Here is a 13,109-nt window from a genome sequence, read left to right on the forward strand (position 1 = left end):
AGCAGCCTCAGATGCAGATCTGCAGCTGCACCAGAGGAGTCCTTATCATTACTGTGTCTCAGTCCTCCTCCCCAAAGCCCATGACCAAGCTTGTTTATAACTTACATGCTAATGCGTTCTGAGGATTAACATGGGTTGGGTTTGGCACTCAGAAGGGACTTTGATCCATTCTTCTGTAGCTGTGTTTCTAATGGAAGCGCAGGAAGGGTGGCAGCTGAGAGCTGTGACTTTCTGCACTATTTACAGAATGAGATGTTAGCAACTTTGCTAAATTGGACAGTGGTTTTCATGCAGAAATGACAGCACTGAAACCAGTGCATTGTTTGTAGTGGAGTTTAGGCTGTGTTTCAACTGCGCAGGGTGAGGGAAGAGAAATGTGTGTGGAGGGGGGAGGAAGAGAGATTTGTTGTGGTTAATAAGAGGAACTGATGAGTGGATGTAGATGAGGTACTGAAAGACATAACTACTTATTTCCTTGTTTTTTTATGGGCTTGTCATAACCTAGTCCCAGATTTGGACCTTAGCGTCCAAAATATGGGGGTTAGCATGAAAACCTCCAAGCTTAGTTACCAGCTTGGACCTGGTAACGCTGCCACCACCCAAAAAATTAGAGTGTTTTGGGGCACTCTGGTCCCCCCAAAAACCTTCCCTGGGGACCCCAAGACCCTAATCCCTTGAGTCTCACAACAAAGGGAAATAAACCTTTTCCCTTCCCCCCTCCAGGTGTTCCTGGAGAGATACACAGAAGCAAGCTCCGTGAATCTAAACAGAGGGATTCCACCCTCTCTATTTCCAGTCCTGGAAACAGAAGTACTTCCGTCTTCACCCAGAGGGTATGCAAAGTCAGGCTAGTAAATCTAACGCACACAGATTTCCCCCTGACTTCTTCCTCCCACCAATTCCCTGGTGAGCACAGACTCAATTCCCTGGAGTTCCCCACTAAAGAAAAAATCCAACAGGTCTTAAAGGAAAGCTTTATGTAAAAAGAAAGAAAAATACATAAAAATGGTCTCTCTGTATTAAGGTGACAAATACAGGGTCAATTGCTTAAAAGAAATATTGAATAAACAGCCTTATTCAAAAAGAATACAATTCAAAGCACTCCAGCAACTACACACATGTAAATACAAAATAAAAAAACATATAAATCACTGTCTTATCTTTTTTGTACTTACAGCTGGGAAACAGAAGATTAGAAAGCAAGAGACAGAAATCCTCTCATAGCCGAGAGAGAGACAGGCAGAAGACCAAGAACAAAGGACTCACGCACAAACTTCCCTCCACCCAGATTTGAAAAAGTCTTGTTTCCTGATTGGTCCTCTGGTCAGGTGTTTCAGGTTACTTCTTTCCAGGTGAAAGAGACATTAACCCTTAGCTATCTGTTTATGACAGGGCTCTATTGCTCAGTCTGCCAGGTTTGTGGGGAAATCCCCCAGCTATTTTAGTAAGTAGGTACTGGCACTGAGAGCTGTCCATCATGTAACAGGACCCATGCAGTGCCCCAGCTCCCTGCAGAACTGAATTCCCAGCCACTCATGCCCTATGAAGTCCTATTCCCCATCACAATGCTTAGATTGCCACCATCTTCCTGATCCTACAGCCCTACTACACTCCCACCCACTCGTTCCCTATCACATGCAGCTTTTGGACAAGGTCCTGGATGTATAAGTTGGGGGGAATCCAGGGGAGCGCCTGGGGCTGCAGAGCTGGGCTGTGAGAGCATGTGAAGGGCCCACGGACAGAGTAAAGATGGGGCTGGGAGGAGTGGCAAGTGGAGCTCTGACAACAAATCACAGGTGGTTTGTCAGCGCACAGCGCCTCTCCCCTCTGCTTCTCTGACTCCAGACCCCGCCTAACTCAAACCACACACTCCCTCGTGCTCCCCTCACAGAATCCTGCTCTCCCTCATCCCTGCCATTCCCATTCCCTCTCAAATTAGCTGCTCACCTCTCCTCAGCCCCCAAGGAGCTGTTGCTTGGTGGGCCAGGAGGTGGTATTGGGCAAGTGCATCCCCATTTAGGGAGAGCAGGGGGAGGCACCTGTCCCATCCCCCGCACTTCATATCTCGCGGTGCTCGCCCCAGCCCCAGGTGGAGCTCTGACCTGCAGCATCGCACAGCCAGGTCTCCTCCTCCAGGAGAAGGCGTTCTCCACTATGGCTCCCACTGTGCTAGCTCTCCCACCTGTCCCCTCGCCTGCCTCCACCAATCGTCTGCCTCTGAGGGTGGGGCAGGCAAGGAAGGGGTCAGTCAGGGTTGGAGGGGAACACAGGGTCCTGAGTGGTGATGTGGGGGGAGAGAGAGAAGGAGCCAGTCCCCAGATGTGGTGGTAGTGGGAAGGAGAGGAGGAGCACAGGGCCCCGTGTCGGGGGGTGTTGAAGCCTGGGGGGGAGAGGTCCAGTGGAGTAGGAAAGGGGAATCAACACCCAGGGGAAGAAAGAGATGACGGCACAGGGAGCAGGAAGTGTGAGAGGAGCAGCTGAGGGGGAGCAGTCCCTGGGGCAAGGATCCTAAGGGAGGGGAAGGCAAAGAAGGGGGGGGCTAAGAGCAGCTAAGTGGGTGTGGAGGTCCGTTTGCCCTCAGAGAAGCAGGGAGCAACCTCTTCACTCCCTAAGAGACCGGGCACAGGCCCTTCTGCTTCAGAGCCCTCATGTCCACTAGTGGTTGCAGCTTCAAGGACAGGTGTCCCCCTAGACTGTGCTGCAAATTGTGCCAGCAGATGCTGAGCTGGCGGGGGATGAAGACCGTGCTGCTGGCCAATACAGGGATCAACCTGCATTCCACCGACATCCCACTCACCAGTGAGTCCCCTGCAGCTACCACCAGCGGGCATCTCAACAGCTGACTAATGTTACAATAGCGTCCAAAGACCTTAATCAGTGAGTCCCGCATTGTGCTAAGCACCATATAAACCATTAAGAAGGCCCAGTTCCTGCCTCACAGATCTCAGTCTAACCCTTTTAATTCCATATGGCAGGCAGACATGTATTGTTATTCCCATTTTACAGCAATGGGAACTAAGGCATAGTGTCCAAACAGAATGGTACGCTACACACACACACACACACACTCTCTCTCTAAATAATAAACAAGACTCAATTTTTTCTCAACTTTAAAATGTAGAATTTTCTTGGTGCTTGGTTTTAGATATTCTCCAGTGAGAACTGCAGCTCAATCACCGTAGTGTTGTGTTTAAAGCATTCTGGAAAGCAACTAGCCTTTAATCAGAAGTGAAAGTGACTTTAAAGTATCAGTTTCACTCCTGTTAAGCCAGGTCAGGAATTTAAATTTTTTTCCTAGTTAACGGGTAATTGGTCTAATTTAATCTGAGAATGAGTAACCTGTGTTTCTGATATCTGTGTTAAGGCTCCAAAACTGGTACCTCAAGGCTTGGCATTGGGACTATCCTGCTGTATTATCTCCCGATTGTTCTAAATTTACATATAAATTTAAAATATGTTGTAGTGGGGTAGGTACACCCCATCAGGGGGTGTCAGGTCACGTAGGGTTAGATGAAAGGGCGGAGGCGATTTTGCAGCCGGTCAGGTCCTACACCAATGACCCTTACTGTAACATGGAGTAGTATTACTTAGCAACCAAAGTCAACGAGCAGCTTTTCCCATCCGGGCAGCGTGGCCCAATGGCCAGAGTCAGTGAAGTAGCCTTTCTCCGTGAGATTGCACGGCCGGTTGGCCCGTTGGGAGAGTGGGGTGCCACTCGGGAGGGTGTGGCACTCCAGGTAAGGGGACTCATGCTCTCCCTGCTCCTCCAAGCCTCAGACGAGGGTCCTGGTGGTGGTGGGGGTGCTCACCACCGAGTCAGCAGGGATTCTCCCAAAACATGCTGACCAATCCCCTGGTTTACTCGCCAGCAAAGAGTTTAAGACGCTTGGGCTGCTTCTCACCCTTTCCCCCTCATCGAAACTCCCTGGGTCCCCAAATGGCCAGGCTCCCACTGGTACTGTCCTTTCTCTGGGCTTATCGGGCAGCCTGGCGTCTCCAGTCAGGAACTCTGTGAGCCATAGTCCCATAGTTGCGGTTTCTAGCAACTCCCTGCAGTGATCTTGCAGCCTGTATCCTTCCCCATCAGCAGCCTCCCCAGACTGAGCTGGGCTGCTACCTTTCATATGCTGCCTCCAGGGTGAGCATGTCCAGCAGGGGAGGAGCTTCCTCAGCATGCAAAGTAGAGTTAACCCTTTTGGGGATAGTGCGGGGTAGGTACACCCCATCACGTCTTTATTTGATGTTTGTATATATTTTTTTTTCTTTCCTTATAGACACAGTGCTGTTGTCAGCTAATTTCTAAATTGGGCATAAGCTTTCGTGGGTAAAAAATCCCACTTCTTCAGATGCTTATGCCTAAATAAATACCCCACAAAAGCTTATGCCAAAATAAATCTGTTAGTATTTAAAGTGCCACCAGACTCCTCGTTGTTTTTGTGGCTACAGACTAACACAACTACCTCTCTGATCATTTCTAAGTTATCATCTGCCAAAAACCTAGAGTTTTCAGGTGCCCAAGAAGCCCCTGAAATGGCTCTCCTGGTATCGGGGAAGTCAGAGAAACCAGGCAATTGATAAAGTGGGTTTGGTTGGTGGCAGGCAGGGAACAACACTATGTGGACATTCTGGAAGGAGGAGATGGAGATTGGTGCCTCAGCACCAAATTAGCACTTGGAAGGCTTGCTTGAAGCTGCCATCTATACTCCCTGGTGCACGGAGACAACAGCACAATGGGGTGCTCTTGATGCACTGTGTGATAAATGAGAGGGGGGCAGCTCGCTTTTGTGCACAGCCAGCCAGCCAGTTAGCTACAGAATCCCTCTTGGCAGCTGTTCTCTACTTGCTTTACCTCTAAAGGGTTAAAAAGTCGGATCGCTATGCATAGGTAAAGGGAAGTGAGTGGGCACCTGACCAAAAGAATCAATGGGAGGGCTAGAACTTTTTAAACTTGGGAGAAAACTTCCCTTTGTCTGTGGTTGTTGTTCATATAATATCAGGGTTGGAAGGGACCTCAGGAGGTCATCTAGTCCAACCTACTGCTCAAAGCAGGACCAATCCCCAGACAGATTTTTGTCCCAGATCCCTAAGTGGCCCGCTCAAGGACTGTACTCACAACTCTGGGTTTAGCAGGCCAATGCTCAAATCACTGAGCTATCCCTCCCCCAGTTCTCTGGGAAAGAGAGGAACAGGGCAGCAGCAATGCTCTGAGAAGCTGAAGTCCAGGTATGAAAATCATCAGAACCATACCTAGAAATTGCTTATTTGGAAACCTAGATATGTAAGTAGATCAGAAAATGTGTAGGAAGACGCAGTTGGGTTTATTGTGTTTATTTCTTATGGCTTGTGGACTCCTCTATGCTAATCCCAAATGCTTTTGATTTGCTTGTAACCTTTAATCTGGACCTGAAGAAGGTTATTCTTGATGTTTAATTTTTGTAAGTGGGTTTTTAAAATCTAGCAAAAGCCTAAGTTCCAGATGTATTTTCTTTCTTTTTGTTTTTATTAACATTTACCTTTTTAAAGAACAGGATTGGATTTCTGGTGTCCTAAGAGGTTTGTACATATGTTGTTTAGTTAGCTGGTGGCAACAGCTGATTTCCTTGGTCTTCTTTCTTAGCCTTTCCCCAGAGGGAGGTGAAAGGGCTTAAGGGTACCCCCACAGGAAAGAATTCCCAAGTGTGCCTTCCTGGGTTCCCAAAAACGGGGTGTTTTTTTGCACTTGGGTGATGGCAGCATCTCTCTGACCTTCGATAGGTAGAAGCTGTGACCTTAGGATTTTAAAACCAGCCTGGAGTGGCCTGTATTAATTTTTAGAATCCTTGTGGGCCCCCACCTTCTGCACTCAAAGTTCCAGAGTGGGAAATCAGCCCTGACACACTGATCATGCTGTACAGAAATAATGGCTCCCCTGGAGCTGTGGCCTGGTGTGCCAGAGAGCTGATGGAGCAACCAGCAGTGCCTTTCTAATGCCAATGCCTTTGCACAGAGACACAGACCTGCCCTCCACCATACCAACCCTCGCTTTATACAACCCTGTTCCCCTCAAATTCTGGGCCCCAGCACTACACAGTTCCCCCCCCATTTTGCCAAAGCCCCACATAATCCCTCAAGTCACATCTCTGCCCCAGTGCCCACCCTCATGTTCCATGCTGTGCAGTCTGCCTACTACTGTTCAGGAAACTTTAACAAAAAGAAAGGTTTGAACATCTTTCAAATGTTCCTTTTTCCCCACTGGTATTTTGCCTCTCATCAGGGAATCAACTCCAAGTATTGAAAAATCAAAAGCCAGGGCCCCCAAAATCATGAGATGGCTTAAAAATCATGAGATTTTACAAACATAATATAATACATTTGAGGTTTTTTTGTCTTCTGGTTTCTGAGCCTTCAGGGTGCACTCGGATCACATTTTTAAGCTTTTCTCCACAACCAGGAGGGCTCAAAACTTTTTGTTTTAAAATAACTGCTGAAATTCTCACATATTCACGTGGCTCTGGGATTTGGAGCTTTAAGAAATCCAACAAATATCATGAGATTTGTGATAAAATCACAAGATTAATCAACGCTACAGAGCCATTCCATTGGGTTATCATGGCAAAACTCAGAGGACCCTGAGTAATAAAAGGACTGACTCCATATATGTCTTAATGTGAGCCTTTCAAAAAACAGCCGGCATCTGATCTAAGATCAGTAGGTGCATGCAGGTTCGCAGGGAGGCCCTATAGTCATTCACCAAGAGCAGTGGTTCTCAAACTTTGTGAAGTGGTGACCCCTTTCACATAGCAAGCCTCTGAGTGCGACTCCCCCTAATAAATTAAAAATACCTTTTTATATATTTAACACCATTATAAATGCTGGAGGCAGAGCGGGGTTTGGGGTGGAGGCTGACAACTCGTGACTCACCATGTAATAAGCTCACGACCCCCTGAGGTGTCCCAACCCCCAGTTTGAGAACCCTTGACCAAGAGGAATACAAACAAATGTGAAGAAAACAGGACACAATTTGAATAAGGGATATTTGCATTTTTTTTATATATGTAATATAAAAAATGCCATTATCCTCTTGTAGTGTATAGGACTAGGATGGTATCCCTTTAAATAATTTGTGATCCTTCTGGAGACACTCACTGTGTTCTATGTTTAAAACTCTGCCAGAAATCAGCCAGAGCGGCAGTATGTATGTGGCTAGGCCTTGCCTGTTGTGTATATTTAGTCAACACAGTTATCTGGGACCCAAAGGTGCCCAAGTGGGTTTCTTCATGTTGTCTTTGTTGTGTAAAGAGCAAACCACAGAATTCCTCTTCAGAGTTATTGTGCCCAATATGGAGACTAAATTCAAACATTAGAAGTGTGGAACAGAGGAATTTTAGTCCTGCTTCAGCACAACCCTCAACTCCACATTAACTTTGCCATCACTACAGTCATCTCCATAACATTCTATACAGGAGGCATATAAAATAATCAGTCATTTGAATAGCAGCAACTCCCACAGTATGGTAGGCATGGCTCACACATGGGAATTCAGTCCCTGCCCCAAAGAATGTTCTTACCTTTCACTGTCTGTGTTTAGCATGTGGTTCTTTTCTTCTGCAAGTTTATCCTTCACAAAGACTTCATCCTCCCCACCTTCAGCTAGCAAAGCTAGAGAAAAGGACTCCGAGCCAACTCCTGGTTTGAAATCTGCCTGGTCTTCGTTCCAAACACTCTCAGACAAAGTGACTAACCCTGAGGAGACCGAGGCTGGAATGGGTTGGCTTGATGCTTTGGAGAACTTCTTTTCTACAGACACGGCCCTCTGTAAGTGTGCATTGGCCTCTAGCACTGAATGCTTCCCTCCCTTCTGCTCCTCTGCTTTCTGTATCCATAAAATCTCCACTCCTTGAAATTCTACATGTTTGCTCACAGCTGCCTCTGTCGATATCCTCCTCCCAAGACCCGTTTGCATCTCTCCTGGATTGTACACTGAAAATTCCTTCTCAAAATCTGACCATCCCTCTCCCAGAATACTGATAACGCCCCCAACTTTGCTGTCTGCCTCCAGGGCTGGTACAGATGGTGTGTGACAGCTTGTCTCCTTCACTTTGGGGACCTCCTCAGTTTTATTATTGATGCCTTGCAAGGACTCTAACTGCATTTCTCCAGTTACTATTGCAGCCAGATCTTTTTCTGTGATCAAATACAATTTCTCCTCAGCTCTTACTTCAGATGGAAGAGGCTCGTCTGAGGGTTTTTCTTCGCCTGCTGGAACCAATTCTCTGGCTGCTTGTATGCCTTGGCTGCCAATATTCCTTTCTTTTTCCATTTGCAGCTCTGAACAAAGAAAAGCATTTGCTCCCTTCTGTACTTTTGCAGCTTCTAGCTCTTGAGAAATTTTCATAATCCCAGTCTGTCTATCAGCACGTGGCAAAGTTTCTTCTTTCGATGGTAGCAGTGATGCCTCAATGCAAGATATTGGCTCATCTGCGTAAGTGCCACTTGCAAGAAGAGTAGGCAACTGGTCATTCTCCCTCCTTTCTGGACTGCATGTTATAGCCTCTGCTAGAAACTCAGATGAACTCCTCAGTGACTCTGCACCTTGCTCCATCGTGCCATATTCTGGAAATTCATTGGAGACGTTATGTGGGAGCAGAGTGCTATCTCCTTGTCCACCTACACAAAAGAAAGAGAGTGTATTTGTCTATTGAGTACATCCATCTACTTGTTAAGGGTATTAACTCCATTCCCAGTGTTCTGCTAACAGATTAGCTGCATTGTTTCTGCAAGCCCACTGCAGAGAAATGCTATTGAATTTAGCTCTTTTTGAATGCTACTGTACTGTATTTATTCAAAATTGGGCTTTTTACATTTGACTTTCGGAGGAGCATATTTTTGGAAGTTAGCACTGCCAAGTTAAGAATGCCAAAAATATTTGCTGAACTTCACAGGGTCCCAGTGGCCTGTGAATAGCATGGGATGCATGCCAGATGAGAGAACTGAAGAAAGCAGGTATCTGGAGGTTTAACATCCGTCCACGATGTGTGCATTACCTTGTGTTTTATACATTAATGTTATCATTTTCTCTTTTTAGCTGTTCTAAAGAGCAATGATATGTAAAGCAACTGGTCAGATCCCACATATCCCACGAGTACTGACAAATAAAATGGGAAATGCAAGCAAGATTCCAATTAGCTGGTTATAAAGTAATTAATAAACTATGACACTCTCTAGCACTACACCCTCATCTTTTCAGAACTTGTATAAGTGAATACCAAACTGCAGTGACGCATGGACATTCATCAGCACACTTTACAACTTTCTAGCAAAAGATTAAAACCAGTGTCACACATGAAGGCTGGGGGTTTTCAGTCTTGTATTTCAAGATGATGAAAATAAAGCAATTGAGAAAACTGATGACCAGATTTTCAAAAGAGCGAAGCACCCAGCAGCTCCCATTGTTCTCTGTCAACACTAATTCAACTGTTCTCAGTGGGAGCTACTGGAGGCTACACTTATGAATCTCTGGCCACTTCAGTTAGGTGCCAGTTAGGCTAAGCACTTTTGGAAAAATCTGGCCTCGAGTACTTACTTAGTCATTCAGAAGAAAACTAAAAGCATGTTTTAGATCCCAGTTGTATCAATTATTATTATTACAATACCAAGGTGGGCTGAGATACAAATCGAAACCATCTCCTGGCTTCATACCCCACCCCTACTCTGACGTGGGCCCGGGGAATATATTGGGAATTGGACATGGACCTACATTTCATAAACCTGAACAATTTTGGAGGGTTTTGGATTTAGATCCCATTTCACAGCCCATGCCTAATCGCCATGTAGCCCCAAAATAATGAAGTCAAAGGCTCTCCAATAACTGTGAATAGCTAGATTCTGTTTAGTTCATCTCTTTGAGATAAAAATTCATAGGGAAGTTATTAATGGCACCCAACTCTTAAAGATAGTCCTACCATGTCCTTAGCAGTGCACTGTGGCAATACAGTTTGTGGCCCTATCTCCAAAGATAGATCAAACGGAGTTTTTAAAAGAGGAATAGGCAGATGCTGAGCCAGTTTTTTAACTTACTAGTTCTTCAGCAAAGGTTTTCAAATTTATAGGCGAGTGAAAGAAGGCCCAATTCCCCATTAAGCAGAGGCTGAACAGTTTCTAAGCAGTAATAGTTATTAACCACTACCTAAGCACACGGATAGGCTGAATTATTTGTATTTGTATCGGCATCCATTTCACAAAAATGGTTGGCAGATATCCGCATCTGATATGATAAAAGCAGATATCCACAGGTTTGCAGGGCTCTACTTATAAGGAGTCCCTTACTTAAATATTTTTGCCTAAACACATCTGTTGCAGCCCTAAAGCCTATGCTCTAACATGGAGTCTGTTTGGCCAATTGTCGGTCAAAAGGTCACATTGGTACAGTGTGCAACACCGTAGTGCGGTGTGCAACATTATAGTGCTGTGTGCCTATTCCCGCTCTTTTTCCCTGGTCAACTAAGGGTCAGGCTAGTGCCGCGTGCAAAATACCAGCGTGCCGTGTGCATAGGGCTGTGTGCAAAAGTAGTGCGCCGGGTGCAGCTCCCATAGACGTAGAGGGCACCAGCTCGGAACCTGGTTGGTGAAGGAGCTAGGGACCAATCAGACGCTGACACGAGTGAGAGTCTTTGAATAAAACTAAGTTTTGTGCCAGAATCTGCAGGAGTGTCCGCGGGCTAACTGAAAGGCCTGATCACCCTTTCAAGCCAGGGTCTCCTCCGGATTTAGCCGGCTCGGGTTGTGTCGATTCGCTTTCTTTTTTGGATTATTTTCCCGCTAATTCGTCATGCCCCTGGTGTCTGTACTGCTGGTCAGCTGCACCTAGAGTGTGCTGTAAATACTCTGTTTGTTTAACTTCTTCCTTTTTTCCCCTCCCTTACTTGATACCAAGCTGTGTATACAGTATATGAAAGTTAAATTGTTGTACTGATTGCTATTGTGGTTAATTGTTGTATTTTACAATATTTGGTTAATGTGCGCACAGTTTACTTAGTTTCATGTATTTGTTCTGGATTTTAGTAAGCAGTTAATTATAGACTGCTTGGTTTCGTGTTGTTGGATGTAAATAGACTGTTTCAAGTTGTGTGTATATTCTTGTTCTGATAGTATTGTTAGTTTGTAAAAGTGCTCCTCCCCAGCCCAAGTTGCAACTCATTCCCCATTAATAAACAACCACTTGGTTTTGAATTGCAATCTGTTTTTCGTTTTGATTTTCCTCTCTCAATCAAATCCTTACTTGAACCTGCATTGGTCTCGGACAACATCTAAACGGCCATGACTTCCTCTCATATGCTGAAGAACTGCTTAGAAAATGCATTTCTAGAAGCAGCCAGAATGCTTCCAACATGAAGTCAGCTTTGCCTACGTGAGTTTCACAAGCCAGCTGCATGCTGAATGTAGCAGGTAAGCTACAAGGACAATCAGTGACCATGTTTTAAACCTAAAACCCTTGCAAGGGATTTGTCAGTCTCAAAGGCCATCTTTGCTTCTGAAGCAATCCAAGACAAACAGTGCAGAGCTTAGTTTTCAGGCAATGACTACAGGGCACAGCTGTGAGCTTCCCCACACACCCTATGTGACAAGGCAGCTGCTTGGTAAAGCAGTAAACAACTCACAGCAAGTTTCTGATGTTTTCATTTTTTTCATTAACTTCATAAGTAACCTAATCCCTAGCAAATCCCTGGCCAAAGCTCTACGGTGCATCCACAGAATAGAGGAGTGCTATTAAAAACTCACTGGGCTAAAGCAAAACTACGAGTTTGCAGGAGAGGTTTAGGGTCTTATTCTCATTTACACTACATCCCCCATGATATTGATCTTCCAATAAAGCCCACTTCCAGGTCTCTTCACACTGTCAGTGTTGTGAAAGAGCCCTACTGTAAATAAGAATCTAGCCCTTTACTGGAGTCCCAGGGAGAAACAGCAAATTGATTATCTCAGACTAGTTTCAATCTAAAATGCTCCTACAGAAAACATGTGAAATAAGCAATCAAAGCAATAACCTTTTCTGATATGACATACAGGACTAACTTCCACGGTCAACTTTACCATGGTCTCTGTTCGTTGCAGGAACACATTCTGGAAGGTCAACCAGCAACCACGTGTTCTTAAAAAAGGCTCACTACAATGGTAGTAGAGCACATGCCTTACTTCAGGGAGCAGTGTTTAAAGGAGCTCGAGTTCTTTAAGGGAAACCCCTCCCCTCTTCCCATCCACCACCACAGCATCATGTCTTGATGCAGCTCCCAGCATATCCTATCTAGCCCCCATCCCCCAACATGACTGCATTACAAACAAGGTTAGAAAAGGAACAGCAAAATCAGGTGCTCTGCTGAAGACGAGAACAATAAACGATGAGAGGATACACTCTTTCAGGTAACACCAATTTCTACTTTCCATTTAAGGTTGCTTCTTTCGATAAAGTAAAATAAACAATAAAAAGGCTCTAAGGTAAAATAGCAAGAGAGGTGTATGGAAGGAAAGCTGAGACACGGGAAAAACATAGCCTGAGAGCAGCTGGCACTTTTTTGATGCCTAGAGATTTAAAGAATCCATTACTTAATCTGCTCTGGCATAAATATGATATTTCATATGTAAATAATCAACTATCAAATTTCAAGCTAACACAGGAGCTTGGTCATGGCATAATACAGGAAAGGCTAGGAAGCAAAAAAAAAAAATCAAACATTACAAATATAGAAAGACATTTTCACAGAAACATTTTACAAAAGTGTCTCTCTTGCTCTCTCTCTCTGTTAGCTAGCTAGCTAGCTAGCTAAATATATATTTATTTGAACAAAGTCTCCTACTCACAGAGGTTACTGTAGCTCCAGCAGTTACCCATTGGTCAATGAATAAGCATAGATCGCCAGTTTATCTATAATGATACAAGCTAATTCAATTGCTGCTGTTCTAGTCAACTGGAATCAAAATAGTTTCAAATTTCCTGGCAGCCCGCTGCCCTGCATTGCACACGGAGATGTAAATGGAAGCATTCTGAGCATTATGAAACTGATGGGGGAACTGCAGTCTCATTCACTCTATCACAGAAGCTAAGGAGTCCAACTTGGCAGTTTATAGAAAATAGC

The 13,109-nt window shown here is 45.0% G+C and overlaps 1 protein-coding gene across 3 annotated transcripts in view; it reads right to left on the bottom strand.

Moving 5' to 3' along the window:
* The window catches only part of PSD3 (pleckstrin and Sec7 domain containing 3), a 155,780-nt gene that overhangs the window by 113,666 nt on the left and 29,005 nt on the right, over positions 1-13,109 (bottom strand). For 2 of the 3 annotated variants that reach the window (XM_050944334.1, XM_050944336.1), the window contains exon 3: positions 7,548-8,646. In XM_050944334.1, coding sequence (XP_050800291.1) covers positions 7,548-8,646 — 1,099 coding nt within the window. Of the gene's footprint in view, positions 1-7,547; positions 8,647-12,834; positions 12,969-13,109 lie in introns of those variants that run through there. The other variant, XM_050944335.1, reaches the window with a different exon arrangement.

The sequence above is a fragment of the Gopherus flavomarginatus genome, chromosome 3 (assembly GCF_025201925.1).
Source record: "Gopherus flavomarginatus isolate rGopFla2 chromosome 3, rGopFla2.mat.asm, whole genome shotgun sequence".
NCBI classification, from domain to species: domain Eukaryota; kingdom Metazoa; phylum Chordata; order Testudines; family Testudinidae; genus Gopherus; species Gopherus flavomarginatus.